At 40.8% G+C, this 27,976-nt stretch overlaps 1 protein-coding gene across 2 annotated transcripts in view; it reads left to right on the forward strand.

Annotated features, from left to right (window-relative positions):
* Positions 1–27,976, forward strand: part of CORIN (corin, serine peptidase) — a 193,788-nt gene that overhangs the window by 11,282 nt on the left and 154,530 nt on the right. For both annotated transcript variants that reach the window (XM_037034235.1, XM_037034236.1), the window contains exons 2-3: positions 15,939–16,083; positions 27,130–27,330. In XM_037034235.1, coding sequence (XP_036890130.1) covers positions 15,939–16,083; positions 27,130–27,330 — 346 coding nt within the window. The remainder of the gene's footprint in view (positions 1–15,938; positions 16,084–27,129; positions 27,331–27,976) is intronic.

Below are 27,976 nucleotides of genomic sequence, written 5' to 3' on the forward strand. Positions count from 1 at the left end.
AGCTCCCTCCCTCCCTCGGGTCTTGTGTTTACTCAGGTTGAGATCTAGACTCGTCACCGTGGTCCTGAGCCTGTGCTGGTTTGTGGTCTTCCTTCTTCGGCGGCGTAACAGTAAGCTGAGCTTCCCAACCTCTCAGAAATTAAAGCAGCCGAGCCTTCCTGGAGGTGTCCTTGGTGAGCAAGTGATGTGGCCCCTTGGAAGAAAGGCCCTGCAGGGTGACTGGTGTGGTCGGGGGTCTGGGTCATCTTCTGGCAAGCTCAGCTTGCCTGCTTGACTCCCCCTGACAGCACCAATGGCTTTGCTGTGTGGTTTTAACTTTGCCTCTCTCAGCCAAATGTCAATGAGAGGAACAAAAATGCTCCCTGCATTCCTAAATGACCATGCTCTCCGATCATTTCATGTCAGAAACTCTTAGGAGCAGGCCGCTCTCTCCCCACCTGCCTTGAAGAGAGTTTGGTGAGAAATACCTTCTTTCCAGAAAAGCTATTTAAATCTAAAAAAATTTTCCTATTATAGTTGACAGACAACATTACATTAGTTTCAGGTGTACAACATAGTAATAAGACATTTATATAACATATGAAGTGAAGCCCCTGATAAATCTAGTACCCATCTGGCACCATACATAGTCATTACAATATTGTTGACTATATTTCCTATGCTGTATTTTACAACCCTGTGACCAAAAAACCCAATTTATCCTCTGTCATGGAAGTAAGTAAAACCCAGGGGATCAAGAGGTTAAATTAAAAAAAAATTAATTTAGCATTTAAAAGAAATTTTAAGTGTGGGCTTTTCTTTAAAAAAAGTTTGTTCTTCCACTCATATTTCTTTTAGAAGCAAAAATATAACAAATTATCCATCTTAGCTTTTCCCCCCTGGGTACAGTGGCGAATAGTGTGCAGTGGGGTGGGGAAACAGGTCATTCTGGTAGGAAGTCACGCCACTGAAGCATTGACATGCAACGCACACTCACAACCTACTGACTCACAGTAGCAGAGAAGGCTGAAGGATCCAGGTCTTGTGGTTTTATTCCCCCTTTCTAGTATAAGTGAGAAGAGAGTGGAAAAAGGAGTAACATCCATTGCTTTCCATGAACTTCAAAGCTTTGTTTGGATTTTCCTATTCCTTCCCTGTTGGTGAACAATGGGTCCTAAATTCATTCTGTGGGTGCAACATGGTAGGCTCCTCAAGGTGCCCAGAAGGGCAGCGTTGTGGCCGAGACCTGACAGTGGGAGGACGCCCGAGGGTGGGGGGTCAGAGCCTGAGCAGGATGAGGAAGGTGTGGGTGCGTGGATGAGCCAGGGTGAGAGGTGTGAGCTCCGAAAAGGTGACTGTGGTGCCCTTGCAGGAGATGGCGCGGGGACAGTGGATAGTGCATTGCAGACTAGGGACTGGTCATGTAATTGCAGGTAGTAAGAATAAGCCAGATTCCTTACTGTTGGAAAGAAAAAGTTAAAGGCAGAACATGGCATCTAGAACCCTATGATAGGGGATTGAAATTGGAATATGGGTGTAAATGTATGTGTTTGAACATATACAGGTCGATCGAGGACTGCAGGGCACAGGTGGTTAGGTGGAAAGGGTGAAGGGGTATAAGAGGTACAAACCTCTAGTCTAAAAAACAAAAGTCACAGGGATGTAATATACAGTACAGGGAAATAGTCAATATTAGTGTAGTAACTTTGCGTGGTGACAGATGGTTACTAGACTTACTGTGCTGATAACATCGTAAGGAATGTTGAATCGCTGTTGTGCATCTGAAACTTGGATAATACTGTGTGTTAACTATGCTTTGGTTTTGAATATAATGTAAATGTGTAAATAGCATGTTCCGTGAGTACCTAGGAACATCCAGATCTTGGTTTTAGATACCATTTTCTAGAAAAAGGAGCCGGGCTCCTTAGAAAAAATGACTGATTCCAAAGATGAGGCAAGGACAAGTTCAACATGAGTCCAACACCTCTTGTTCCAGAAATCAAGGAAAGGCTCAAAGAATTACGGGTTCACGTTAAAAGGACACAGAAGCCAGCTTGAACTGGCTCCTACCAGCCATGTAGGAGCTCCTACCAACCGGGATAGCATCCAGTTAGCATTCAGTATCAAACGGATAAATTGTTCTTTGCACTGTATGTGGTGGTTTCAATTTTTATTTAAAAGGAGGAAACAGTCCATACATTTCATTTGATGATTTTAAGAGATTTAAAAACTTTTTTATGTTTGTATTGATACTAAGACAAACTTTATTTGTAATCATGGCGACCTTTTAAAAAATTAAATTTATCGGGGTAACGGGTTAATAATGTTATATAAATTTCAGCTGTACAGCATTACAATACTCTATTGTGTGTTCACTGCGCAAAGCCTAGTCTCCTGTCGTCGTATGTTTAACCCCCTTCCACCCTCTTTGTCTTCCCCCACCTCTGGCCCCTCTGGTAGCCACCATTCTGTCATCTGTCTGTGAATTTCTGCTTTTTTGTTTGTTTGGCAATTTTTCTTTTGAAAGCAGTAAACAAGTTAGCATACTTTTAATATACAATTTAATCTTACATTCCAAAAAGAGAATTTTTTAAATTTCTTCCACTGAAAACAGGATTATTTATAGCCACTTAATTCACAGTCATAATTTTTAACTGCATTTTCTTTGGAAAGAATAAAAGTCCATACATCAAGGATAGACCATTATTAAACATTTCAAGACATGTTTTTCATTAGTTTAGCTTGTCTTAATTTGGATCCAGAGGTTTGCCTTTTCATACACAAATTCGATACATCCATAATATTGTACATATTTTAAAATGTTGATCATTTATATGTTTGGTTTTGTCTCCAAACGCAGACAACTTTAGCAGTGAAAGAAACTCAAGAGAATTGACAAATGTTATTTTTTGCAAAATACAGGATTATAGTTTTTTAAACGTTTTATTACTTGGGAATACTAACTGTGGAAAGATGTCAAAACAAAATTAAAAAGTATGATGGATGGACCAGTGAGGTTTGTACTCTCACAAGCTGGTTTTTCATCAGCAGCCTCTTATCATTTTAGGCAATGTTATGCAATTCTTAATACTTTGGATTCCCCAATCATAAATATTAAACAGTCAGCATGGTTTATACTGTAAATATGTATTAACATTATAAATACTTGAAACCATCAGTGGAAAGAAGCTGGGAAGGTAAATTATTTAATTATGGCTGAATTCTAGCAATTCAATTTTGAGTGCTTATAAGTAAATACTCATTAATAATTTTGGTCACCAAAGTATTTTCAGTATTATGCTGCTTTCTGTTATAGTTACCTTTTTAATTGATTTTCCAAGTACAGTGTCTCCATTTTCACCCCACCATGCCCCCCTGCCCCACCCATCCCCATCTCCCACCCTTGAACCCACCCGATTTGGCTTTGTCCATGTGGCCTTTATACTTGTTCCCTGATGGCCCTTCTCCTATTACCCTCTATTATCCCTTTCCCCCCTCCTCTCTGGTTACCGTCAGTTTGTTCTTTATTTCAGTATCTTTGGCTGTATTTTGCTTGCTTGTTTGTTTTGTTGTAGTATGTTTTAATAAAAAGGTTGAAGTCAGTTTTCTACGTTCATTTTCACATTACCAAAATTATTTAACTTACTTATGCTGTATAACACTTAGTGCAATTACAATTAAATGACTATTTGTAGACCTATTTATTCTTTCTCCTCTGGCAGATTGTGCGTTCCGTGAATGTTATTTTCAATATCATAGCTGTCTGATCTTGAAGGTGCGATTCCCTAGTTGTTCTCACAGTGAACTGCCTATCTGCAGCTTCAGGAAGCCAGCTTTCAGTAACTTCAATCAATTCATAGGTTCTTTGAGCTCCTGCTCTGTTATACCGTTGTTGTCTAGTAACCACTGAAAACATTTCCTTCTTTCTAATGGCTTCCTTAGGAGTATCCGACCTGGGTGCAGCTGTACCGTTCTATACCTAGACCTTCAGAAAGGACCTTCAGACCTTCCTCTTCCTATCTTCTCAGCCTGTCAGAAAAAAACTCAGCCTTTCTCTTAAGGAGGTCTGTCTCTTCCTCTAGCTTTGCTGATTTGTTGTTTTGACACTAAGACTGAAGTATGTTTTTCAAAGTATTCCACATCTCCTTTGACTTCCTGAGTTAAACTGATTCTGCCAAGACAGAATGTTCCATGCTAAGGCCTTTTGAATGACCTGTTTAGCCTTTCATTGGTAATTTTTTTTTAAAGATTTTATTTATTTATTTATCTTTAGATGGGAAGGAGAGAGGGAGAGAAACATCAATGTATGGTTGCCTTTTGTGCATCCCCTGCTGGGAGTTGGCCTGCAGGGAACTGGCCTGCAACCCAGGCATGTGCCCTGACTGGGAATCGAACCGCGATCCTCTGGTTCGCAGGCCCGAGCTCAATCCACTGAGCTACACCAGCCAGGGCTTCATTGGTAATATTTTTATTGAGTTGTGTTCTTACTTCACCTTAAGAAGATGGAATACACTGTGATAAGGCCACCCATTCTTTTTGTTTGTTTGTTTTGAAACAAAATCTGCCATCTTCTTCTGATGAAGCCATGAATTAGGTTTCTGATATCTAAAACCTGGGTAAAAGGTCCCTTAGTGAACAAATCCAGAGTGAATTAGGACCATGGGATGGAAGGTGGCTAAAACTTGTGAATGAGCCCCATGCATCTGAGGTATGGGAACCTCCACTTGCTTTCTTTCTATGGCCCTGACTGTAGTTTAAAATAACATAAGAGGGACTTCTTCAACATATATTCTAGGATTGGAAGAAATAATCAAAACTAGAAGTTGTCTTTTACTCCTGGGTAGCCAAAGGAGTAAACAACTGCTTTGTAAACTCAGAGGCATGGGGCTCATTCACAAGTTACAGCCATCTCCATCCCATGGTCCTAATTCACTCTGGATTTGTTCGTTAAATAACCTCTGACCTCTTTGTAATCTCAGTAGTACAATTAAATAGTCATTTAGTCGTTTAGTGGTTTTGAGGAAGCACATTCGGTTCTGTTCACCTCTAGGACCCACAAAGGTTTGGTCCTACCTCAGTCCCACCTGATACACTGGGTCAAGCCTCGGGGCATAGCTTGGGGACAGAGGCTGCAGAGATGGTCCAAAGTCTAAAATGCTACCTGGACCACGTTAGGTCGAGGTCCACCAAACCTTAAAGCCTCATGCCCTGCCTGCTCAAGAAATAATTGTTCTATGTGTAATACTGCTTATTACTCTTCCTCAAGTTTCCTCCTTCAATGTCATAAGTGTTAGGTTTTGGAGGACACAATCGATTATGCCTCTCCTTGTTAACTGACATTGACATTAAAATGCTGTGTTCCTTTATGTTCCCATCGGGTGATGATCACAATGAAAGGACGTAATATTTGACCTAAAAAAAGCTACCATCTCTCTGTAGACAAAAGGCATCATCGCTTAGTGTATTACTGAAAGACCTAATGTTAGGTGATACCTAGAGAAAATGGGAGAAGTTGGCTAACTCAGGACTGTGCCTTGCCTCTGGAGTGTGGAACTGACTGTGTGTTCAACTGATACTTGCCGGACTACTGAAGTGCTCTCCCGCAGGGAAGGCAGTATACCCTGGGGACTATTTGGAAATAATGGAGGGTCTCTTGTTGGCCGCACTTCCTGGGGGGGGTGGGGGAGTTACTACTGACATTTATTAGATGGTGGCCAGGGATGCCAAATGTCCTGAAATATGTGAAAAATTGTCCTGCTCAAAATGTCCGTTGTGTTGCTTCCCTTTGGCCCCACCCTCCCTTATTTGTACACCCCTGCCTTGAGTACTGATAAGCCCCGTGCATCTGGGACTCTGTATTTCTCATTGAAAGAAGTACTGTTGTTTTGTCTTGGTGCAAAAGTAAAAATTTATGTGTTTAAAAAAATACAGCAATACAGGCTGACCGTGCCCTAGTTCACAGAGCCCCTATCGCAGAGTTGTTGTAGTCCTTTCTACATATCTGCATTATTGTCCATCACAGGGCATTGGCATCTCCCATGAAGTTGCAGATCTCCTTGGAGGTAGGTGCTCACCTCCCAGAGAATAGGGACTATGTCTTTCTCATCATTTATCCCTATAGCACAGCTGTGCACAGAATGGGCACTAAATAAGCATGAGGAGAATAAACCAAATTAGTGAGATTTTAACATGTACCATAAACATGTTTTTGTAATGGAAGCCTCAACAGTAAAGTCTCTGTATTTTCCAGCTAGACTACTCCTGAAATACCGTGAAACATAAGATGAATGTTAAGTTTGGAATTCATCCTTTTGCTCTGGGTAGTCACAAAGAAATTGTTGGTACATCTAACACATAAAATCCTTACTTGTACTTTTGTTACTGCAGGATTCCTTTCAGCAGGTAGGTTCAGTAGGTTAAATGTTTTCAACATCTGTTTGTGTTTTACTTTGCATTGAAATGCCTGAAATGGATTATTGCAGGGCATAAAATCCGTTTTGTCTTGTACGCATTCCCTGATTATTTTCAGCTGTCGAAAGTCAATATTTTAGTTCTTTACTCCCTTTACCAATCTGTTTCAATTTTTAGAAGTCACAACATTTCCATTGTCATTGGATCAGCAACTCAATTAGGTCCCTGAGATTTGCACAAATTCAACAGCTTCCTCCGCGCTACATGAAAAATAGGTTTGGCTTCATTTGGCAATATGTTGGGCTCCTCTGGATTTGCCATAGTTTCCTAAAAAATGTAGTAACTTGTAATCAGAATGTGAAATTCAAAATGCCTTTATGAATGAAGTCAAATATTCAATTTCCTGAGGAATGAATAACTCTACCCTCTGTTTTTCCCCCTGTAGCCTTCATTTTTCCCCAAAAATAGATGGAAAAAGTGATCTTTAAGGGTGTTCAATATATGCAGAAAGATTTCTGATATTGTATCCACATTAAAAGAAATCTTTTATTACCTTGACTTGTGTCTGCCATAAAATGATGAGGCCGACATGTTTGAAATTCGGGGCAGTGTCATCTCAAAACAGGAGGCCACATGCTATCTGTCTACCTTGTTGTCTAGGTAGGGAGTAACTTGCTCTTTCTTTCCAAGACCATCTTCTGTGACTATAACAGAAGTATGACCTTTCCACCTTGCTCTGAAGAAAATGGGGTTTACCTTAGAAGGTTCTCCTATTGCCTCTGAAGACATCACCTCACTTGAGCAAACATTATAACTTTCCCCCAGGGGGGGTTGAACTGAGCAAACTCCACACTGTGCATTGCAGAGAAATCAGGACTCTCAGAGCTTTCTGAACTTGAGAGAAACATTGTTATTATTACTAGTTTTTACCTTTCTTTTGCTTGACCAACTTCATTTTTCGGGGAATACTTGTGGTTGGAGCAAGACATTGCTATTCTGTCCCTTATTTGCAGATGTGCAGACATGGCTAGGGCAGGGCGATGACTTTATAAGGTCGCCTAGAGTTTCAGTGGTGGGGACAGCATTATTCAAGCTGCCTCTGAAACATTCCAATCTTCTCTCTCATGTTTCAGACTTCAGCTAAACAATGCTACCCTCAAAACAGAAACATTGAAGTGATCCGATACCCAAGTATTAGACTATTATTATTATCCAATCTCCTCGACAGGAAAATTATTTGGTTGGTATTTCATCTCCATATGCAGCGCCCATTCTGGAATGGACTGTCTGGGGCTGTCGTTATGGTAATTTTCAAAGGAGAAAATAGGGGCAGGTTGGCTTGCAGAACCATGTGTTCTGGTGTGAATTGAGTAAGTTCATTTTGAGAGAGTGCGTGAGTTATTCGAACTTTATCTGCTTCAGTTAAATGCCAGAAAATGGGATGAAAAGACTTACTGAAAACCAGATGCTTGTTCTTCATGCCTCTTGGGACATTAAAAACAAGCATCACAACAAAAGACATTTGGGTTTGGTGTAGTTCGCTGACAGATGATTTTGGAGGCAAGTGGCTTATTGGTAGAGTGGGAGCTAATGTTCTGGATGGAGAATTGACAGATGCCAGGTTTGAGGAGTGTACAGATCACTGACCTCTTATTCCGTAAGTCTACTTTTAATTCATGGGAGGAACTCTTTCACAGTTCATTGAGCACAGAGAGGAAAACCTCTCCCACTGAAAGAATTTCTTCTTGAATAAGTGGGTAACAATGGGCTCATTTTTGCTCAGTGGACAGAGAGTGGAGGTGGGTTGGAGAAAAACTCCATCTCTAGCACTGAAGAAAACACTTCAGATCGCATTCCGGCATGATGGTTGGGCAAGACAAGGTTCTGGGCCAAATATCTATTAGAAATTGGAGTCTTAGTGTCTGCATTTTTTCAGGACTATGAGGACATTAACATGTGACCGGGTGATATCCCCACAGAGTTTAGAGGGAGCGTCTGTGTCCTGTTCAGGTCATTCCAGTCAGACTGACCTTGCCCTCACTGTAGGCTGTCCCTTGCACTTTGTTGGAACAGCGAAGTGTGAATGCACTTGCAGTTGAACACCTTCCTACCCGGAGAACTAAGGTGCAAAATCGGCATCAAAGCGATACATAGTGTTGATTTGGGATGAATTTCTCTTTTTAATTGCTTTTGACATTGTAAGCAAATCTTTTGTTGTAGGACAGATGGCTTGAATTCTGCCATAATTTTACATACAATTCCAACCATTAAAATGTACACTCACATTTGAGTTTAAGAATATTTTGATATTTTGATTTGGTCAAGTCATAAACTTCAAAGCAATAAGTAGAATTTTACTAAATCCCCCCGACTGATATATGAATTATGACAACCTCTGGGTAGTAATATTCAGTATTTATGCACCTAAAATCAGACTGTTGATTAAGCATCCTGTAGTCACTCAGTCTACAAAATTCCATAATCATATTTTAAGAATATAATCATTTTAGGCCCTGGCTGGTGTAGCTCAGTGGATTGAGCACAGGCCTGTGAACCAGAGGATCGCGGTTCAATTCCCAGTCAGGGCACATACCTGGGTTGCAGGCCGGTTCCCTGCAGGCCAACTCCCAGCAGGGGACGCACAAAAGGCAACCATACATTGATGTTTCTCTCCTTCTCCCCTTCCCCTCTAAAGGTAAAGAAATAAATAAAATCTTTAAAAAAAAAGAAGATCCATAGCATGGTGTCACATTTTGAAGATAGGATTAACCTTTTGATTTCAAAATGGTCTGTTAATCAGTGACTGTTTATATACCGCTTCAAGTTTGACTGATCTTTGGTTGCAATTTAAAGAAATCCTAGCTGAAATAAAAATATCAGCATCTCTCTGTGTCTGATGCTATACCTTAAGAGTAGCGAACTAATGTAAATGCTTTGTAGACCATGCCTTTAGGTGAATGTTGTCAAGGGTGGTATATGTTTAGCAAAAGTTTGGAACAGTCATGGAATAGGTTATTTTGTTGTTGTTGTTGTTAATGAGGGTTTTGATGTGTTAGATATGAACTCGAGTCTCTTTTTCTGTTTCAATCTTTACTTTGGAAAATGGCGTTTTCATTTCAGTAGTACAGTGTACCAAGAAGAATGATACCCGTATCTTTTAAAACTGATAGTCGGGGCCACTACTTGCATGTCACCCTCAGGGTAAAATATCCTAAGCTATAGAAACTGTAGAAGATCACACACATTTCCCAGAAATCTGCGTTATTCCCAGGCAGGGAGTGCTTACAAGGAGTTGGGAAGAGCCAGGTGGCAGGTGCGTAGAGAAGTGGAGGCAATGAGTCTGGTACAGGCAGGGTGGACCTAGAAGGCTCTCCAGATCCTGCTACTCGCACTGCAGTCCTCAGATGGCCAGTATCAGCATCTCCTGGGAGCTGATAAAGAATGCAGAGTCTCAGGCCCTGCTCAGACTTACTGGGTCAGACTTTCCCCACACAGCTAACGTGCACGTTGAAGTTTGGGAATTGTCTTCTGTACTGTGTTAAGGAAGTGGGTTTTTGTCTCTCAAGACTCTAGCAGGTTTTAAGCAGGAAGGTGGCGTATCCAAATGAGCATTTGAGAAAGATCACTGGGGTGCAGCACAGAGATCAGAAGGGGACAAGTGAGGATATGGGGAAGTCGCAGAGGAGATGGCTTAAGTACCGGAGAATGTGGGATCTCTAAAGGGACTGCAGGATGGCCCAGTCCAGTGACTGCCAGCCTTCCCACCTTCCTTACTTTTTATTGTTTGCTTCCCATGAGCCCTGTTTCAAAACATTCCCCCTATCCCACCATATTTAATAATGTGTAATTGAAAGTTGCTAAATTGTAATATACTAAGTTGTGAATTTTTTTCTTCTGGATTTATTCCGATTGAAGACGTGAAAGACACTGAACTTTTTTTTTTTTTAAGATTTTATTTATTTACCTTTAGAGAGGAAGGGAAGGAGAGGAGAGAAACATCAATGTATGGTTGCCTCTCAAGAGTCCCCTGTTGGGAACTGGCCTGCAACCCAGGCATGTGCCCTGACAGGGAATCAACCGTGATCGTGTGGTTCGCAGGCCCGCGCTCAATCCACTGAGCTACACCAGCCAGGGGACACTGAACTTTTGATCAGCAGGAAGTAATCCACTGGCCCCACTTTGTTGCTGTTAGTTCTGGTCAAAAGTAAACAAACTTGAGTAGAGATACTTATCACAAAAAGTCTACCTGTGTTGTGTTTAAAGAAAACTTTTAGTGTTTTTTCCTCTCTCACATCAAAAGTAAGTATATCAAAAATTCTGAACTTTTCTAATGAAGCCTTTCATTGTAAGTCATTTATTTACTTGAGATAATACATATTTATTCTGATCCTACTCTTTATTAGGAGCTGGTTAGATGCCTAAAGGATAAAAATGTTCGGGGCACATGGTATAGTTTTTTGTTGAATGAATTAAAAACAGATCTTTACCTCTTAAAGTTATAGTTTAGTAATTTTAGTGTGTATAAACATCACCGTGATCCAAAGCAGAAAGTGATAAAAACTATAGTTCGGTTAAAATTGCTTCAACTGCAAGTGATAAAATATTTTCGTATTGACAATGATTTAATAAGAAGTAATGTATTCCTTTCTCATGTAAATGTAGTCTGAAAACAAGCAGTTCAGGGCTGACAAGGCAGCTTCACAGACCCTTCAGGGATCCAGGTTGCCTCTTTCTTGCTGCTGAGTCATCCTCTGCACACAGCTTTCGCCTCTGGCTCAAGATGATTGCGTGAGCTCCAGCTATTACAATCCATATTCCAGCCAGCAAGAAAGAAGAGGGTCATATCCCCTGTCTGGGAGAACACTTCCTGGAAGTCACCTTTAGCACTTCTAGTTTCATTCTATGGTCATGGACGCAGGACACGGCCTCACGTAGCCATGAGAGAAGATGGGAAATGCTGTTTCTATTCTAAACAGCTTAATTTTGGCCCAAACAAAAGTTAGGGTTCTGTTTCTAAGATCAAAGGAAAGAGTAGATTGTGTGAGTTAGTTAGCCTCTGCCACAAACCAGAATTCCGATGAAGCAGAGAGAGTCTGCTGCTGTCTGGGTAACCAAGGAAGGCTACCTGAACCAGGTGAGATAGGGCGTCACTCTTTAAGGGTTTGGACTTACGCAGATGAACGCAGGAGAAATAAATCGCCTAGAACCACGATTTCCTTCCTCTGTGCTGGGGTTACTCCAAGACACCACAGTGACTCCTAAAGTCTTTGTTGGTTATTTTCATTTTTTGAAGGAGATCCAGTAACACTCAGCATTTGTTGGCCACCAGATAAAGTACTAGCTTGACATAGTTCAGGGGTTCAACATTAAGTTGTGCTGTATTCCTTTGGATGCCATCCTGCCTTTATAAAGCCGGTTCTTGGTTATCACTATAAAAAGTTGTACAAGCAAAACTCCACCTGCAGCAGGTGGTGGTTTCCAGTCCGATTCCAAGGTTTGGGGTGGCGTGCAGTGCCCAGCTGGGGCACATACCCCACTAGTAAGTAATTGGGGTTAAGAATGAAAATAGTTGAAACTTTTCATTTATATGTAGCATTTTCAAATGGCTACTAAGTTTCTAGGATACAAATATCTGTAAAATTGCTAGACTAAACTGCTTAACAGGTGAAACTGTTAGGCATTTCTAGTGACCTAGAACCACTAGAGATAATTCCCTGGATACTGATGGTGCTGTGAACTGAGAATGTCTGGGCATCTCTGATTTAGGGGGATAGTGGAGTTACAAGGCTGCTTATGTTTCTGTTAACATAGCTGGTATTTCAAAAACTTTGTCTGTAATAAAATCCACAATGTACTTTTTTTAAACACCAAATTTTCTAATTGACTTCAAAGCTCATAATGAGAAATGTGAGTATGGAATTGAACTCCTGGTAAAAACAAATTTTATTAATTTTAGCATATTTGCCCTGAAAAGGAAAGATTTTTATTATTACTTTTTTACCAAATACATTTTCTCCTTCAAGTGTTTTTGGATGATTCATGAATAGTCTTTGTAAGGCATGTCATTGAAAAAAAGCAGTGATTCGCATATTATGTACAGAGCAATTTTTGTTCAGTTGCCTTCATTCATTTATATATTCAGCAGGTATTAGTCATTACTGTGTGCAGTTGCTATTCTAGGTGCTGGGCATACCCTCAGGAAAAAGGGTATTATTTACATACATATAGAGAGATGTAGCTGTGTTAGTTCGATTTATGCTATGATTATGTTTTTACAGAAGCAGGAATAAATTTGCACTTTCTAGCTTTATAATCTTACGAGGGTTTGTTAGTTATTAGAGTTTACGTTCATGGTGCAGGAGTATTTCAGTTTGAATATTCCTGAAACTTGTGTTTCCCTTTTTCCTACTAATATAACACACATAGTCTTAATAAATTTTTTCTATTTTGAAGATTATTTTTATGATTAAACCTCTGTGAAGTAACCATGTTTTACAGCAAAACTTAGGCAGTTTTGTCTGCCAATTGCCACCTATAAATTTATATCAGTTTTCAGTATGGGCCCTAATGAAGAGACACAAGTCTGATTTTTCTTAAAGGATTTATATTTTAGTTTGGTTATCATGTTACATTTATATACTTTAAAATATCCATCTACGTAGATATACACTGATGTTCTATGTCACAGGTGAGCAAATGTTTCTGTAAGGGGCAGATTATAAATACTTTAGTCCCTTTGGGCCACATGGCTTTGTTGCAACCGCTCTGTGTCACAGCAGGGAAGCAGCTGTAACAATATACAAACAGATAAGCATGGCTTTCTGCCAGCAAAACTTTAAATTTAAAAACAGACAGTGGGTGGGTTTGGCCCATAGACTATAGTTTGCTGAGCCCCACTGTATATGTTTAAAATGTAACATTTATTATGTGTGGGAGGGTCCAACTGACTAAAAAATGTTTCTTACTTTACCCTACAATAAGAGTGAGGAGCAAGTGTGTACAGTACCCAGACGTTTGTCCCCACTCCGAATGAGGGTGTTGTGAGAGGAGGTAGGGCTATTGTCTCTAACGAGGAACTGGCCACCGTTGTGGCTGAACTTCTGTTGCTTGTAACCTGGTTGTCAGCAGCTGTTCCATCTCTAAGAATTCTCTGGGGCAACCTGCCTACAGAGGCACTTGGCATCCCCTTTCAAATCCTTCTGGTTCATTGGCTCTTTGTTAGGTCTTGGCCTTGACCCCAGGAGACAATCTTTCATCTGAAGGATGTTATGGACAGGGATCTCCTTGTTCTTAAGCAGTTTCTGCCACTGCAGCTGTGGAAAGTTTCCCTGAGAATGTACTCAGGGTTGATAAAGTCAAATGCTACAAAAAGGTAGAACAGGATGAAGACTAACGTACCTGAAATACCGACGATGGCCTCCTTGACCTCTGAAATCTTAAAAAAAGGGACTTGAAGCCCCTAACATCCCCATGGGAGTCCAAAGCCTCCCCTAACCTCTTCCCATCCTCTAGACGCATGGTTCTCATGATGAGATCTGCTTGCTTCCAGGCTCTGAACCTCCTGAATTAGTTCAGTTGGGGGATCATTTCTCATGTCGACTTTTCTCATCACCCAGTGATACACAGTCTCTTTCTCATGCCGGCTGTAGCATGGAGAACAAATTAGGGAGCGCAATAATGCATATAGGCAGCCAAGACAAGAGGAGGCATCTGCAGGACTCCTGGGGAGGCATGATGGCCATTTTTACCAGAATGCAGGGACTATGTATCTGGAGATTTTTGCTTTTCACAGTGATGTATCCGAGATGCCCAAACAATGTCTGACACACGGTAAGAGCTCAGTTACCTTTTCTGGAGATATGAAACCCTGGAAGAATACCAGATATGGGAATGAAGATTATTTATTTGGCTTCAGACATGTTAGGGATGAGGTATTTTTGCAGGATCCACTGAGGAGATGTGAAGTGGCCAGTTGGATACAAAGGTGTAGAGCTCAGAGCAAAGGTCTGTGTTCGCTGTTTAAAGATGTAAGCTACATGTGTAGGGCTGACAATGGGTGCATCTGTGTGGGTGGCATTAGGGGAGAGAGTGAATGTGAGACAAGAGCTTACAGAAAGAGAAGGGATGACTGGAGAAGTAGGAGAAAGAGTGAAAGGAAGAAAGTGCTTGAAGGAGGTGGGAGTGGCTAGCTGGAGATTTTGTCTCAAATGGTACTGACATATCATTACAATGGTGTCTAAAAAGATGTCATTTGGATACAGCAACATGGAGGTCATTGGTAACTATAGCAAAAGCTGTTTTGGCACAATGATAGACGTGGGTGCCACACCGTAGTGGTCGTGTGAGCAAACAGTAAGTGAGGAAATTCGGACAATATATATATGAACTCTTAGAACATTTTGGATGGGAAAGAAGAAGGGAGGTAGGACAGTGGCTGAAGTAGGGTATTAGTTAGGGGATGGGTAAGAAAAATAAAGTGTAATATCTGGAGGACACTCGAGCACGGTGCAAAGCTGACGGCAGTGTCACAGGAGAGAGGGAGAGGGGCTGTCAAACACTAGGCACTGGCATTTTGTGATATGACCTGAAAGGAGATTCAGGAGACAGTTACACAGAGGTTGTAGGTCAAGCCGTGAGACTGCCAGAGGGGAACATGTGACGGGATTCGGAAGTCCAAGAGAGCGAGCCACGAGAAACACCTCGCTAAGGCGACCCGAAGAGTCGCTTGTCATGAGTGATTCAAGTCACTTTCAGTTGCATCTCTGACTCCTGTCAAAAAAAGTCACTGCACGAAGCTAGCCACTTGCAATAAATGAATTTCCAGACATCGTCTCGGGCAAGAGATTGAACTAAGCAAAATTCGAAGTGTTTGAAGACGCGAACTTAATCTGAACCATCACTGTTGCACCTCGTCAGCCTCCCCCAGACGGATGGGCTGCAGAGGCAGTGCAGACAGGCACAGTGTTTAACTGGCCAGCAAGACAGGCTCTTTTTTATTGTTCAACTTGTCACTAAATACATGGTCAGGAATATTAAAACTTGCTGAACTATTAATGGCTGAAAACTTATATTATCCAGATTCATGCAGATTTGGGTTAGGACTAATAAGGCGAACAGCAATGAAGCCTGGATAGTGTCTTGTCTACACCTACTCACCGATATATTATCACGGTGCGTGGCAGTCTTTGCTTACAGCTCTGGGCCAAGGTGCGTTCTTACTGTAGTTATTTACGGCCCTTTGGACTAATACCAAATCGGCAAATGTGTTTAAAAAAATCAAGATGGAATATCATTACAAGTTCATGCACTTCTGAAAAACATTTTAGGAATAGATGATTTGCTCTGCCCTGAGTGCAGTTGTACTGTTATTTGCTCATTTATTAGTGTGATTTGGTGGCTAAAGCTGATTTCACGTCCTAAAGTACACGTGGTAAAATCTTTTAGGGGTGCTGCTGCTTGGAATGGATGGCTGTACTCTGCAATTTCATGCCATGTATCGGGTTGCTTTGTGATATTAAAACCATGTTTCATATTTCTCTTTCCTTTAGGTCTTGGGAGCTGATGAAGATAGCATGGGTGATGGCTGCTCTCCACAGCTAACGACGGCCAACATTCTCCGTTTCCTGTTGCTGGTCCTGATTCCCTGTACCTGTGCCCTCATTGTCCTGCTGGTGATCCTGCTTTCCTTTGTTGGTAAGCATTGTCATTATTGAGGAAAAATGAAGTCGATATTAAAAGTAATATGGTTTATAAGAGTGATTTCTACTTAGTACTTATTTAACCTGAAATATCAGCTCAATAAGTTACCTATTGACTATCTTAAGCAAAGCTGCAGTTTTAAACACTATAATCACTCTCCTAGATATTATTGTTAATATTAATATATACATATATTTAGATTTTATTTATCTTTATAGGGAAATGAAGGAGAGAGGGAGAAAAATATCAATGTATGGTTGCCTCTCATGTGTACCCTGCTGGGAACTGGCCTGCAACCCAGGCATGTGCCCAGACTGGGAATTGAACTGTGCTTGTTTGGTTTGCAGGCCCACGCTCAATCCACTGGGCTATGCCAGCCAGGGCTAACTAATTAAAATATTTAAGGAGTGATTACCAGGTAGCAGAAATTTTGAAGATCCCTGAAAACTCAAGATGTTTCAATTAGTCCTTTTTCTCAGGAGCTCACAATTGAGAGGAAGAAATGATTGTTGCATAAGACACCATATGTTGATGGTAGAGGTGTATATAAGGGGCTTTGGGGCAGTCAAAAAGGCTAGTATTTAAGGGGGAGACAAAGAAATGGGAAGGAGGCAGAGGTACAGGAAGAAAGGTCAGAGAGGGAAGAAAGGTCAGAGAGGAAGGAAAGGAACTGGAAATGCTGGGTTTCACCGAAGGTAAGGGAGGAAAGGTGCATCAGAGGTCAGAGGGCTAAGGGCAGAGGGGGATGGAAGAAATGTCTCTGCCCAGGAGGACTGCAGGTTTTCTGCCGGGGCAGTAGCTGCCCTGCCTACTTGGTGCCATCTGTGGCCTGCTCTTAGAAAAGGGCAGGAAAAAGCCCTGAAGCTCACTTCTGCCACTCTCTTCTTCCAAGACTCAGCCCCTCTCTTTTGCTTCTTCTCTGATGCCCTGTGTTAGCTCCTTTTTTGTAGGTCATCCAGAGTTTATAGTCATTACCTCTGGTGAGGTCTGCCTGGTAGAAGCTCCTTCAGTCATACCCCCATCATTTAAAAAAAACTTCATTCGCATACTCCCATGCTCTGAGGCTCACACACGTTGAAGACTATTTTCTTTCATTCTTAGGGTTGAATGTAAGTTTAAAACATACTTTAAGGTATCTCAGTGCTTAGAGGCCCGTGAAGGATGTTATTGAAGCATCGCTGTGAGTGGCTTATTATTTATTTATTACATTTTTAATATTTTGTACAGCTTTATTACAATAGAATTCATATACCATTCAATAACTTTCAGTGTGTTCACAGATAAATGCGTCACCAAAGTCAATTTGGGAGTATTTTCGTTATCACAGGAACTCTATGCTTGTTAGCTATCGTCCCCCCATCCTTCCCTTCTGCCCTGCACTAAGCAGCCTCTAACCCACTTTCTGTCTCTATAAATTTCCCTATTCTGGACATTTCATAGGACCACGTGTGGTTTATGTGACTGGCTTCTTTCACTTGGCATAACATTTTTAAGGCTCATCTCTGTCGTAGGATGGGTTAGTGTTCCATTCCATTTCATGGCCAAATAATATTTCATTGTGTAGACGTCTCACATTTTGTTTGCCTATTTGTCAGTTGACGGACATTTGAGTTATTTCTCTCTGTTAGCTATTCTGAATCATGTTGCTGTGAACATTCATGTACAAGTTGTTGTGTGGACATGTTTTCATTTGTCTTGGGTTTATACCTGGTGGAAGAATTTTTTCCACCTACGTATGGTGCACAGATCTGTAGCCATTACATTTTAAAAGAATTTTCCATTTACAGTTGATGTACAATATCATATTAGTTTCAGGTTAGTTGTAATTTTGACGTGGTCGTGAGAGTACGCTGGTACCATGTTTCCTACTTGCTGTCTTGACTGGAAGAAGTTAAAATCTGAAACCATTTTTAAGTGCTATTTTGGCTTATACGCAGGTACCCTTTAGAACGTGGAAGTTTTCCAGACATCTTCTTCAAAAGTACTCTTTTTGTACTTCTGCGGCAGTTGGTTTGATGCAGATATATTGAAGTAATATCTGCCCAAATAAACAGTTCCTATTTTATAACTGATAGATTTGTTGTTGTAATGAGCAATAGAATCACTTTATATCTTTGTTTAAAAAACCTTGTTAAAGTCTGCTTACTTTTTAAAGTGTTGTGTTTGGTTGGAGTGTCTAATTCCCTGCTCTTTCAAACTTGTGCAGCTATTTCTGGGTCCATGATGGTCGCTAAGGGAAGCTGGAATGTTAATTGTGTATAAAAGGGGTTCTGGCTTCAAAAGTCAAAGAGATAGCAGAGGGTTATTGATTAGGAAAAGGTAATGAAAGCTCTGTGCTGACAAACACAGATGTACTGCGGGTCTTTAATTTTGCCCATTTGGGATTCTGTCATGCACAAGGTCAAGATGATAAAAGGATTTTGAACATAAAAGAGTTGGACTTTATGAGTAGTTATGTCAGCAATAGGCTATAGAGAGAGCAAATTATTTCTCACCTCAACCCTGTAAGCTAAGTTGGAGCTACAGGGGTTTGGTTTTCTGTTTCTAAAATCAGCAGATAGTGTGAGCTGTCTGTATGATTTCAAAGGCTTGGATTCCAAAATAAGGACTCAAGTTTTTGGAAGAAATTGAAAGGAAAATTGAAGAGTGAGAAAGCTACAGTAGTATACCTAGATTTTTATTTCTTAAGTTACAGCCCAATACTGAGGCCATATGGCATCGGAGAAAGAACCTGCCGCTTGCCACCAGGGGGCCGGGTTCAGCGGCTCACCCTTCTGGTTAGTGGCGGTGTGACTCCTGGGAAACACGCCTTACCTCGCCAGGAAACGGGGACTAGAGTTCTTATTTGTTTCACAGAAATGTTATGGAAGTCAAATGAAGTGACATTTGTCAATATTTTTATAAATGACAAAATTTGTCATGAAGGTAAAGAATTAGTTTTTGCTTATAAATATTATTAAATCAAATAACCATTTTAATAAACAGTTCTGTTTTACTTAAAATGGAGTAAAATGTGTTCATCTTATTTTCACTCTCTCCATAAGAATTGCAACCTTTTTACTATGATCCATTGTCCTAATAACCCTATAATCCACAACCCCATAACCCCAGAAACCAAGCCTTCACCACAGTGTATTCTAATTGCTGATGAAGTAGCTAGAACAGAGTGAAGTTGACTGACTATTGGGTTTGCCATGTGATGACAAGTTTCACGTGACTTTTATTCGCTTCTAAGAATTAAACGGGCAGCGGTTGTGTGGCCATCACATGACTGGAGGGGTCAGCTTTGTCTTGGAGCACGTTATCAAACATTGAACTGATGCTTACCCTAAATTATATTCATATTTATATTATATGCTGTGATGTTATGTTAGCAACATTTAAAGTGAAATTCCTTTGCTATGCTGAGAAGCATGTGTACAACATACACAATAGCAGATAGAACTGGTACCGTTCATTCCTTTAACAAACGCTTGTCGAGTGCCTGTTAGGTGTGAGGAAGGGTGCTCTGGGCACCGGCACGGCTGCAACAGTGCCGGCCCTCACACACTCCCCAGTGCTGAGAGGGAGGAAGGCATTAAACCCAAGTCACACAGCCAATTAATTACAACAGCAGTAACTCCTGGGCGGGAAGAGAGAGTTACCAGGAGGGTTTATGACAAGCATCTGAACCCGATTTGAGGTGAGGAAGCCTTCCCTAAGGGAGTGCCCTTTAAATGTTAACTCCATCCTGAGGGGGTTGGAGTAAGGGAGTGACGTGATTGATGTGGTTGGGGCTCTCATCAGGGGCCTTTGTTCCAATCCCGGGACCTCCCTCCCCAAAGAGATGAAGGGATTGAGAAGCACAAATTGCTAGTTACAAAACAGCCCCAGGAGGCAAAGTACAGCATAAGAAATATAATCAATAGTAATGTAAGAACGATGTGTGGTGTCAGGTGGGTACTGGAAATATCAGGCAGAATACGCAGTGTATGATTGTCCAACCACTACTCTGTACACCTGGAACCAACACAAAATAATGCTGAAAGGAAGCTGATTGAAAAATTAAAGTTAAAAGAAAAGGCGCCTTTGGCAGTGGTGTAGAGATGGGTGGACATGAGTACAGTGTGTGGCAGGAAGAAAAGTGGGGGGTTATTACAAGAGCCCTGCAAATGTGGTATTTGGGGGACGGTCTGCATGGACTTTTGCAAACTATTGTTCATCTCAATTTAATTTCACCACAGTGAATGGTCCAGAAAATCTCATTAGAATGCGCCTAACTTCTTCCCCCCAGGCTGCTGACGACTTGGTTTCAAAGGCTCTTCCACTCATCCACGTCGAAAATAAATTTTCTTTGTTTTAGCCATAAACTTATGAAGAATCGCCTAAGGTGACCATCCCAGTTTTCTTATGAAAAGTGTATGTGTGGCCTGTTAATTTTTCATTTTTGTCATGCAATGAAGAAGAAAGAAAAATTGTAGTGCTAAAGAGTATAGGAAACATGGTAAATAGTCCATTTTTTTTTAACTCAGGAGAAATTGTGCTCTTCAAAAGTGACTTTCTTCAAAAATGCTAGATGGTCTGGAGGTCATTGAACTAAAATAGTTATCTTAGCGATTATCTTAGCAGCTTGTGGCTTTTATAAGAATTTGGAATTATAGGAATCTTAACGTCTTACAATGCTATATTTTGAGTATTGTTTTAAAATGGAAAACCTCTCACATCTTGATTCCCTTTCATACAAATTTTATGATGCTTCATGGCTGGACCCCACCTTTCTCATTTAAATCTCCCAATTCCTTCAATAACACTTGCCCTTCTGGTGCAGGCTTAACATCACAGGCTTCTCGAACTCGAGGGCATTTTTTCTTTAGCTACTCAGGCCTGAGGTTACACCTAATGTATAAGGCTTTTTCTGATGGTAGTTAAAGGCCTTGCATTCAAAGTGTGGTCCATGGACCAGCCGTGCCAAGCACCCCTTGGGGGTCTGTGTGAAATGCAGAATCGGGAATCGTGGGTCCCACCCTGTACGTACTGAATTGGCATTCTCACCAGATCCTCAGGTGGTTTCTACACTTTCATGCAGACACCTCACTGCAATCTGATCTCCCCCTCTTTTTCTTCTTTTCCTGCTGGTAAATTTGGCCTTACCAAAGCCACCAATGTTTTTTTTATCCAATGTGCAGCATCTGAAACCAATGTGTGTTGCACAGGACTTTAAAATGAAGACCCTTGTGCTTTCTTTCATGTGGGCTCACATCAGTTCAGAATGAGCGTGCTCACTGCTGACTGGTGCCAGCAATACTTTCTTCCTTTCAGGTGTGACATGCAGATATGGTCTTGCTCAGTCTTTACTATTTGGGAGGATCTTTTTTCTTGAAATGCTCTTCTGCTTTGCATACAGATGATCACTTCTGACTTTCCATCTCTCTGCTCTTTCTCCATTTGCTTGAGCTCATATTTCTACTCATCCATTAAATATTAAGGTGTCTGTCCAAATCACTCTTCTCACTTTACACTTCTGTCTCTCTTGGTGATGTCATCCACCCCCCTGACTTCCTTCATCATTCATACTCAAGTATTATTCCTCAACAAGTAGTATTGAGGCCTACCCTGGGACCCAGCATTCTGCTGGGGGCTTGAGATGCAGACATGTGTGATAAACCTTCTACCTTCAAAGAGGCAGACAAGAAAATAGACAGTTCCTCTTGTGTGATATAAGCAGTGTGTCTGTGGGAACACCAAGACACAAGTTTGTGGGGGAGTCCAGTAAGGCCTCCTGGAGCAAATGTTTGTATTGTGCCCAGTTTAGACTTTTCCCCTGGAAAGTTTCCCAGGTATTTTATACTCAATGTACCTATAACACTAAAAACACTAAGCTCCTACAAATTCTAGTTTTCATTCTCCATTATCTATTGTATCAGTCAGGATAGGATATGCTACACTGTGTAACAAAAAATAATCCCCAAACCCTAGTGATGTGAATACAACAAAGGTCAATTTTGCACTCATGCCACATGCCCTTTGCAAGATGGTGGAGGGTGGGGGAGGATGTGCCTTGCTCACCGAGCTCATCCAGGGAGTGAATTGATGGTGAACATTTGTGGTTGTGCTACAGAGAGAGAGAAAGAGCATTGGAAGGTCTTTCTTTTTAAAAAATGTATTGTTATTATTATTTTTTTATTATCTATCTATAATTACCTTACTATACCTTAGATCCCCAAACATGCTCATCTTGTAACTGGAAGTTTGTACCCTTTGATCAACATCAAAGATGTCAGGAGATGAGACAATGAGGCCGGAGAATGTGACCCAAGCATGTGTCCTATTGGAATAGGAGAGAATTGAACATATTTGGTGAAGAGCACTAATGACTACCACCTCTATCTTATTTGGGGGGTACCTTCATTTACCCAGTAATTCAAACCTGAAACCTTGAAGGGACTGCTGACTCTTTCCTCAAGTTCTCACAATTTTGTCTCGAAAAGCTTTCTCCCAATTGTTCCCCTGATCCTCGCCGCTTTTGCCTTGGGTCAGGCCTTACTCTTCTCTCACTGTAGCCTTCTGATGATTCTCCAGACTTGACATGATCCTTCTAACATTCCACCCTACTTGAGATGCTTTGGAAGTTTGCCATCACAAGGTCAATTCCTAACCTTCAACAAGAACTGCCCTCGCTAGCCTGGCTTCCGCCCTCTCTGCCTGTTCTCCTGCCGGTGCCCAGTGTGCTAGCTGTGCTTAATCACTTGCTGTTCAATTTTTGCATATTGTTTCCACCTTTCTCTATCTAGAAAGTTCTCCATCCTCTTATTACCATACCTCACCTCTCTCTTTCCAACAAATGCTTTGCTTAAACTTAGAAAATCTCTAATCATGTTTAAGATTCACATCTAGGATCCTTCTCCTCTAAGAAAACTTTCCTGACTTTTCCAAATGGAATGACAGCCACTTCTCTATTTTTTTGTCACCAGATTGTCCTTTGCAGATCACTCTCAAAGCACTTGTACCACGGTTTGTTTTCTTAGACCACATGGCTGTCTCCTTCAATCTGTAAACATCTGGTGACAAGTACTTCTCACTGGATGTTGTGTTCTCAGCATGGAGTAAATACAAAGTTCCTGGCACACAGGAAATGTGAAGTAAATGTGTTACCACAAGGCTAGAGATATAGAGATAAGAATTGATTTCAAACCCACAGAAGATAAATTTGTTTACATGCATGTGGTGGTAGATTTTTTTAAAAAAATATTTTATTTGGCCCTGGCTGGCGTAGCTCAGTGGATTGAGCACAGGCCTGCGAACCAGAGGATCGCAGTTCGATTCCCAGTCAGGGCACATGCCTGGGTTGCAGGCCAGTTCCCTGCAAACCAACTCCCAGCAGGGGATGCATGAAAGGCAACCATACATTGATGTTTCTGTCCCTCTCTCCTTCCCTTCCAAAGATAAATAAATAAATAAAATCTTTTAAAAAATTTTATTTGTTTATCTTTTAGAGAGAGGGGAAGGGAGGGAGAAAGAGAGGGAAAGAAACATTAATCAGTTGCCTCCGGCATGCACCTCAACCAGAGACTGGCCCACAACCTAGGCATGTGCCCTGACTGAGAATTGAACCAGTGACCTTTCACTTTGCGGGACAGTGCCCAACCAACTGAGCCACACCAGTCATGGCTGCTGTTTGATTTTTTAAACCTGTGTACCTTATCCAAAATGAGAAGTATCTGTGGGTGTATGTGTGTGTGTATGTATTGTGTCTGAACTCAATTCTTGGGTAAGCTAAAGGACTCCTATAAGTTTGCTTCCTTCTCTCTGAAATTCTGGGAAGAAGTCGCGGCATCTGTTTCACAGTGTTCTTGGAAAGCTAACTCAGTAGAAACTTATTGTGAGGATACTTAGCAAAGTATTCGTTTCCTATTGCTGCTGTAACAAATTATCACAAACTCGGTAGCTTTGAACAACACAAATATATTACCTTAGAATTATGGAAGTCAGAAGTCCAAAATAGGTCTCCCTGGGCCCAAATTAACATGTTGGTTGTATTGTGTTCCTCCTCGGGGCTCTAGGAGACCCTCTGTTCCCTACTGTTTCTAGCTCTAGAGGCTTCCTATATGCCTTGGCTTGTGGCTCCTTCCTAATTTCAAAGTGAGCAATGGCCCATTAAATCTTTCTCACACTAAATGGCTCTGGCACACACTCTCTCTCTTCCCTCTTCTGCTTATAAGCACCCTGAGGTTGAATAAATAATCCAAGATAAGTTTTCTACCTCAAATTCCTTCAATTCCATCTGCAACATCCCGTTTGCCAGGCAAGGTGTGTGAGGAAACACACTCGCAGGATGTGGACATCTCTGGGCAGCATGATGTCGCCACTCGCAGTGCTCTGTCCGCTCCTTGTAGGGACCGGTGCCGCGTGGCTATTGTTACTGGAATTGTAGACAGTTTCTGCAACAGCATGAAGTAGAGCTGAAACCCTGTGAGCCACACAACCTTGATATCATGTGGTTCGACTCATAACTTAGCAGGAGAGAACCATCACTGTCTCACTTCCCAAGCGGGTTAGGTGATTCACTTTTGAAAACTTTCTTAGCCATTTTGCTCTGTTGGTAAAATGAAATCGGTATTTATTTAAAAGTACTTTAGTAGCCCTAAGGGAGACAGTTTTACTTTCATTACTATCATTGTATAGCAAAGACTGATAGTTATTGAGAACTTACTGTGTGCCAGGAACTATTTCAAATGTTTATATACATTGACCAATTTGACTTTAACGACCAGCCCCATGAAGGGAGATATTTTTATTTTTCTTATTTTATGGCAGTTGAGAGTTTGCACAAATTTTCGGGACACTAAGTACTAGTGATGGGATTTAAGCCCAGGGGTAGAACCTGTACTTTTAGCCACAGCACTATAAAAATAGGAATTTTGAAGAATGAACACTGGACTTTGGGCTAATAACTCAGCACTTTTATCGGTCATCATGGTATAACTTGAGAGTATGGAGTCTTACTGAGTTCTAGTTTTTGTGCTCTTTAAAAAAATGCGTAATAGATGACTAACTGTGAGTTGAGAGATGGTCAGTTTCCAGAGATGGAAAAATTGTCTAGTGAGTTCAGGCTTTTACACACAGCTTGTTCTCTGTCTCTATGTGTCTCTCTTACTCCTCTCTCTCTCAAAAACATTTTTTAGGAACATTAGGTATAAACACTATCATATATCATATATTATCTTTCTCTTCTGCGAAGCTGCTTTATTCATAGATTTTAAGAGTAAGAAAACTGCCTTTATTTATTTATGTTCAGAAAGTTATGTAAGTCAGTGTTAACTAAGAAAGTTGGTGTTTCAAAGGACTCCTAAGAGTAACCACATATTATTACCACTCACCACTGTGGTTAGGTAAAAAAGATAAGGGAAAGATTATTAATAAGGCTAATCTCTACAAACAAAATGTTAAGAACAATTGTGGATATTCTATACAATAAAAATCTCCTTTTAAGTGAGTTACTCAGGGTCGTAACTATGAGGAATTGGCATTTGCTAAAAGTCTGTTGACAGAGTCCCGTGACGATTCACAGGGAATGATAAGTATATCAACTTTATGGGCCTTGTATATTCATTACAGCCACATTGATGGAAACAGCATGTTCTGTGAAAAAAAATCCCTTTTCTGACAAACCAGTAAAGAAGAGAGCAACTAACAAATGGATGAAAATAACATTATATCTAATTTATTCATAAACATGTCTGTATGAATAAAGTGCATGTCATATAGTAAACTAGTCTATCTCATATTTATTTAGATTCAGAATAAACTCTACCTCATTTTTAAAAGTATTTACGTGAGGTCTCTCATTTCACCTGTGGCATTTGATATGGGCTCATATCACACAGTTTGGAGAGTGATCCACCTGCACCGCATGGTCACGACTTAGCTTTCACGCTCCAGTGTTTTATTTAGAATCCTTGGGCAGATGAAACTGCTGACCTTCGTTGGCTAGAAAACAGCTGCTTTTCTATTTTGATTTGTAGTTAATGTTTTCCAAGTGTCAAGCACATGTAGAGAAATTTTTTCCATAGACTGATATTAAACATTTTATTTATATTTCTTTTATTTTTAATAGTCCATGGACTATTTGAAAAGTGAGAACCAATTAGCACATTCACTGTAAATGTTTTTAGAAAGAAATCTCCCTTGGGTGTTTCTATAATGGATCGATATCACATGCATTTATTTTAGTGGCACACTCAACTACAGTGCTGTCCTCCAGAAACAGCCTGTTGTCTGTTTTGGCTGAGTTAAAAATACATTATCTTTTTCAAAATTTTCAAAAGTTTCTGCCTAAAGTCAAAGCCAGGTGGTTCCCAACAGTCAGGTTTGACTCTTCATTGTGCCAGTGAATGACTACCTTGGGAAGGTGCCTGGTTGATCATTGTAATTTAGTGACTATTTCTTATTTCTTGTAACTATATTTCATACCTTCTGGTTAAAATGAAGAAAATTTAGTTTTTTTTTGTTGTTGAGATTAGAGTTTCACTTTTTAAATATATTTTTTCTATGATGTAATTACTGGTAAATATAGGAGACCTATTTTTTTTTGTTACTCATAGTACACTGAAATTTATTGCAAAATGTGAAGAAACATAAGACGAAGCTAAGGAGGCACGATCGTGTCCTTTGGTGGCAGACAGAGGTGTGGAGAGTGTGTGTCCTGGGTGCTGAGTCACATAAAATAATGGGTGAAACTGAGAAACAGAAGGCAGGAAGGAAACACTGTGACATTCACCCTGTTTTTTAAACTGTGGTGAGTCTCAGGATGGGCGGAATAGCCCTACATTCTTTAGGCACCGAAAACCTCGCTGAGAAGGCAGTACTTTATCCACAGGTTTGTGTCATTTGCGTAGAAGAGAAGCTCTACTGATTAGTTGTGCTATCCATCATCTTCCTTTGTGTTTGTCTGGATAGAATGAGGCTTGGGAAAGCAGCTCTGGAGTTTTCTTAATATGTTTTTTTAAAAAATGAATACTTCTAGGAAGTTTTAAAAAAATATATGTATATTTTGTCTTTCAGGAACATTACCAAAAGCCTATTTTAAATCAAATGGGAGTGAACCTATGGCCACTGATGGTGAAGTTCAAGTGCCTGATGTTATTTCTGCAAATACAATTTATCACGAGAGCACTGTGACATCTATTACACACCCCAACCAACACATTCCAGCCTGGACCACAGATACTTCTCATCCAGGAGATCAAGGTCACAGGAAAACAAGTAAGTCTGCAGGTGTTGACTGCACATACCCTTTACTGTCTGTGGAACCCACAGGTAAATTTTTATGTGTGGCAACAGATGCTCTTAATTCACAGACACTTACTGGTCATACAGGCAAAGCTCCACTCACTGCCCCTTGAGCCTAGCGGATGCCCCATTCACGAACTCAAAGTGCCCTCAGCTCCACGGTGCAGGTAGATAGGGACCTGAGTGAGTCATGAAGGTGTGTCAGTGTCATTCAACGTTTCTGAGGCAGAGGAATTTCTGCTGTTTGCCCCAGTGTCATGGCACTGAGTTTGTGGTGGTTTACCTCTGAAAGTTTGTTTCTGTTTTGACATTTTAAGTTACTTACTCTGAGCTGGTTAAATTATATGTAAATTAAGTTACTTACTTTGTCATTGATGCCTTGTAGAAGGGATCCTGGCTCTATAATAGAATGCCAAGTGATTAAACGGGAGCTGTCCCTGCATTTGCTTTTGGCTTGTCCATGAGTTCTTATTCCCTTACTTCACTCTCCTCCCTTGTTTATTGGCTGTGCAATTTATTGTATATGTTGGTGACTGATAAGTCAGTCTAACTGACTGACTGACCCAGTATTCACACTGGGTGTGCCTTGAGGAAAATGGCATGTGTGAAACTTCTATGC

This window comes from Sturnira hondurensis, unplaced genomic scaffold (genome assembly GCF_014824575.4).
Source record: "Sturnira hondurensis isolate 20B ecotype Veracruz unplaced genomic scaffold, ASM1482457v3 Scaffold0022017, whole genome shotgun sequence".
NCBI classification, from domain to species: domain Eukaryota; kingdom Metazoa; phylum Chordata; class Mammalia; order Chiroptera; family Phyllostomidae; genus Sturnira; species Sturnira hondurensis.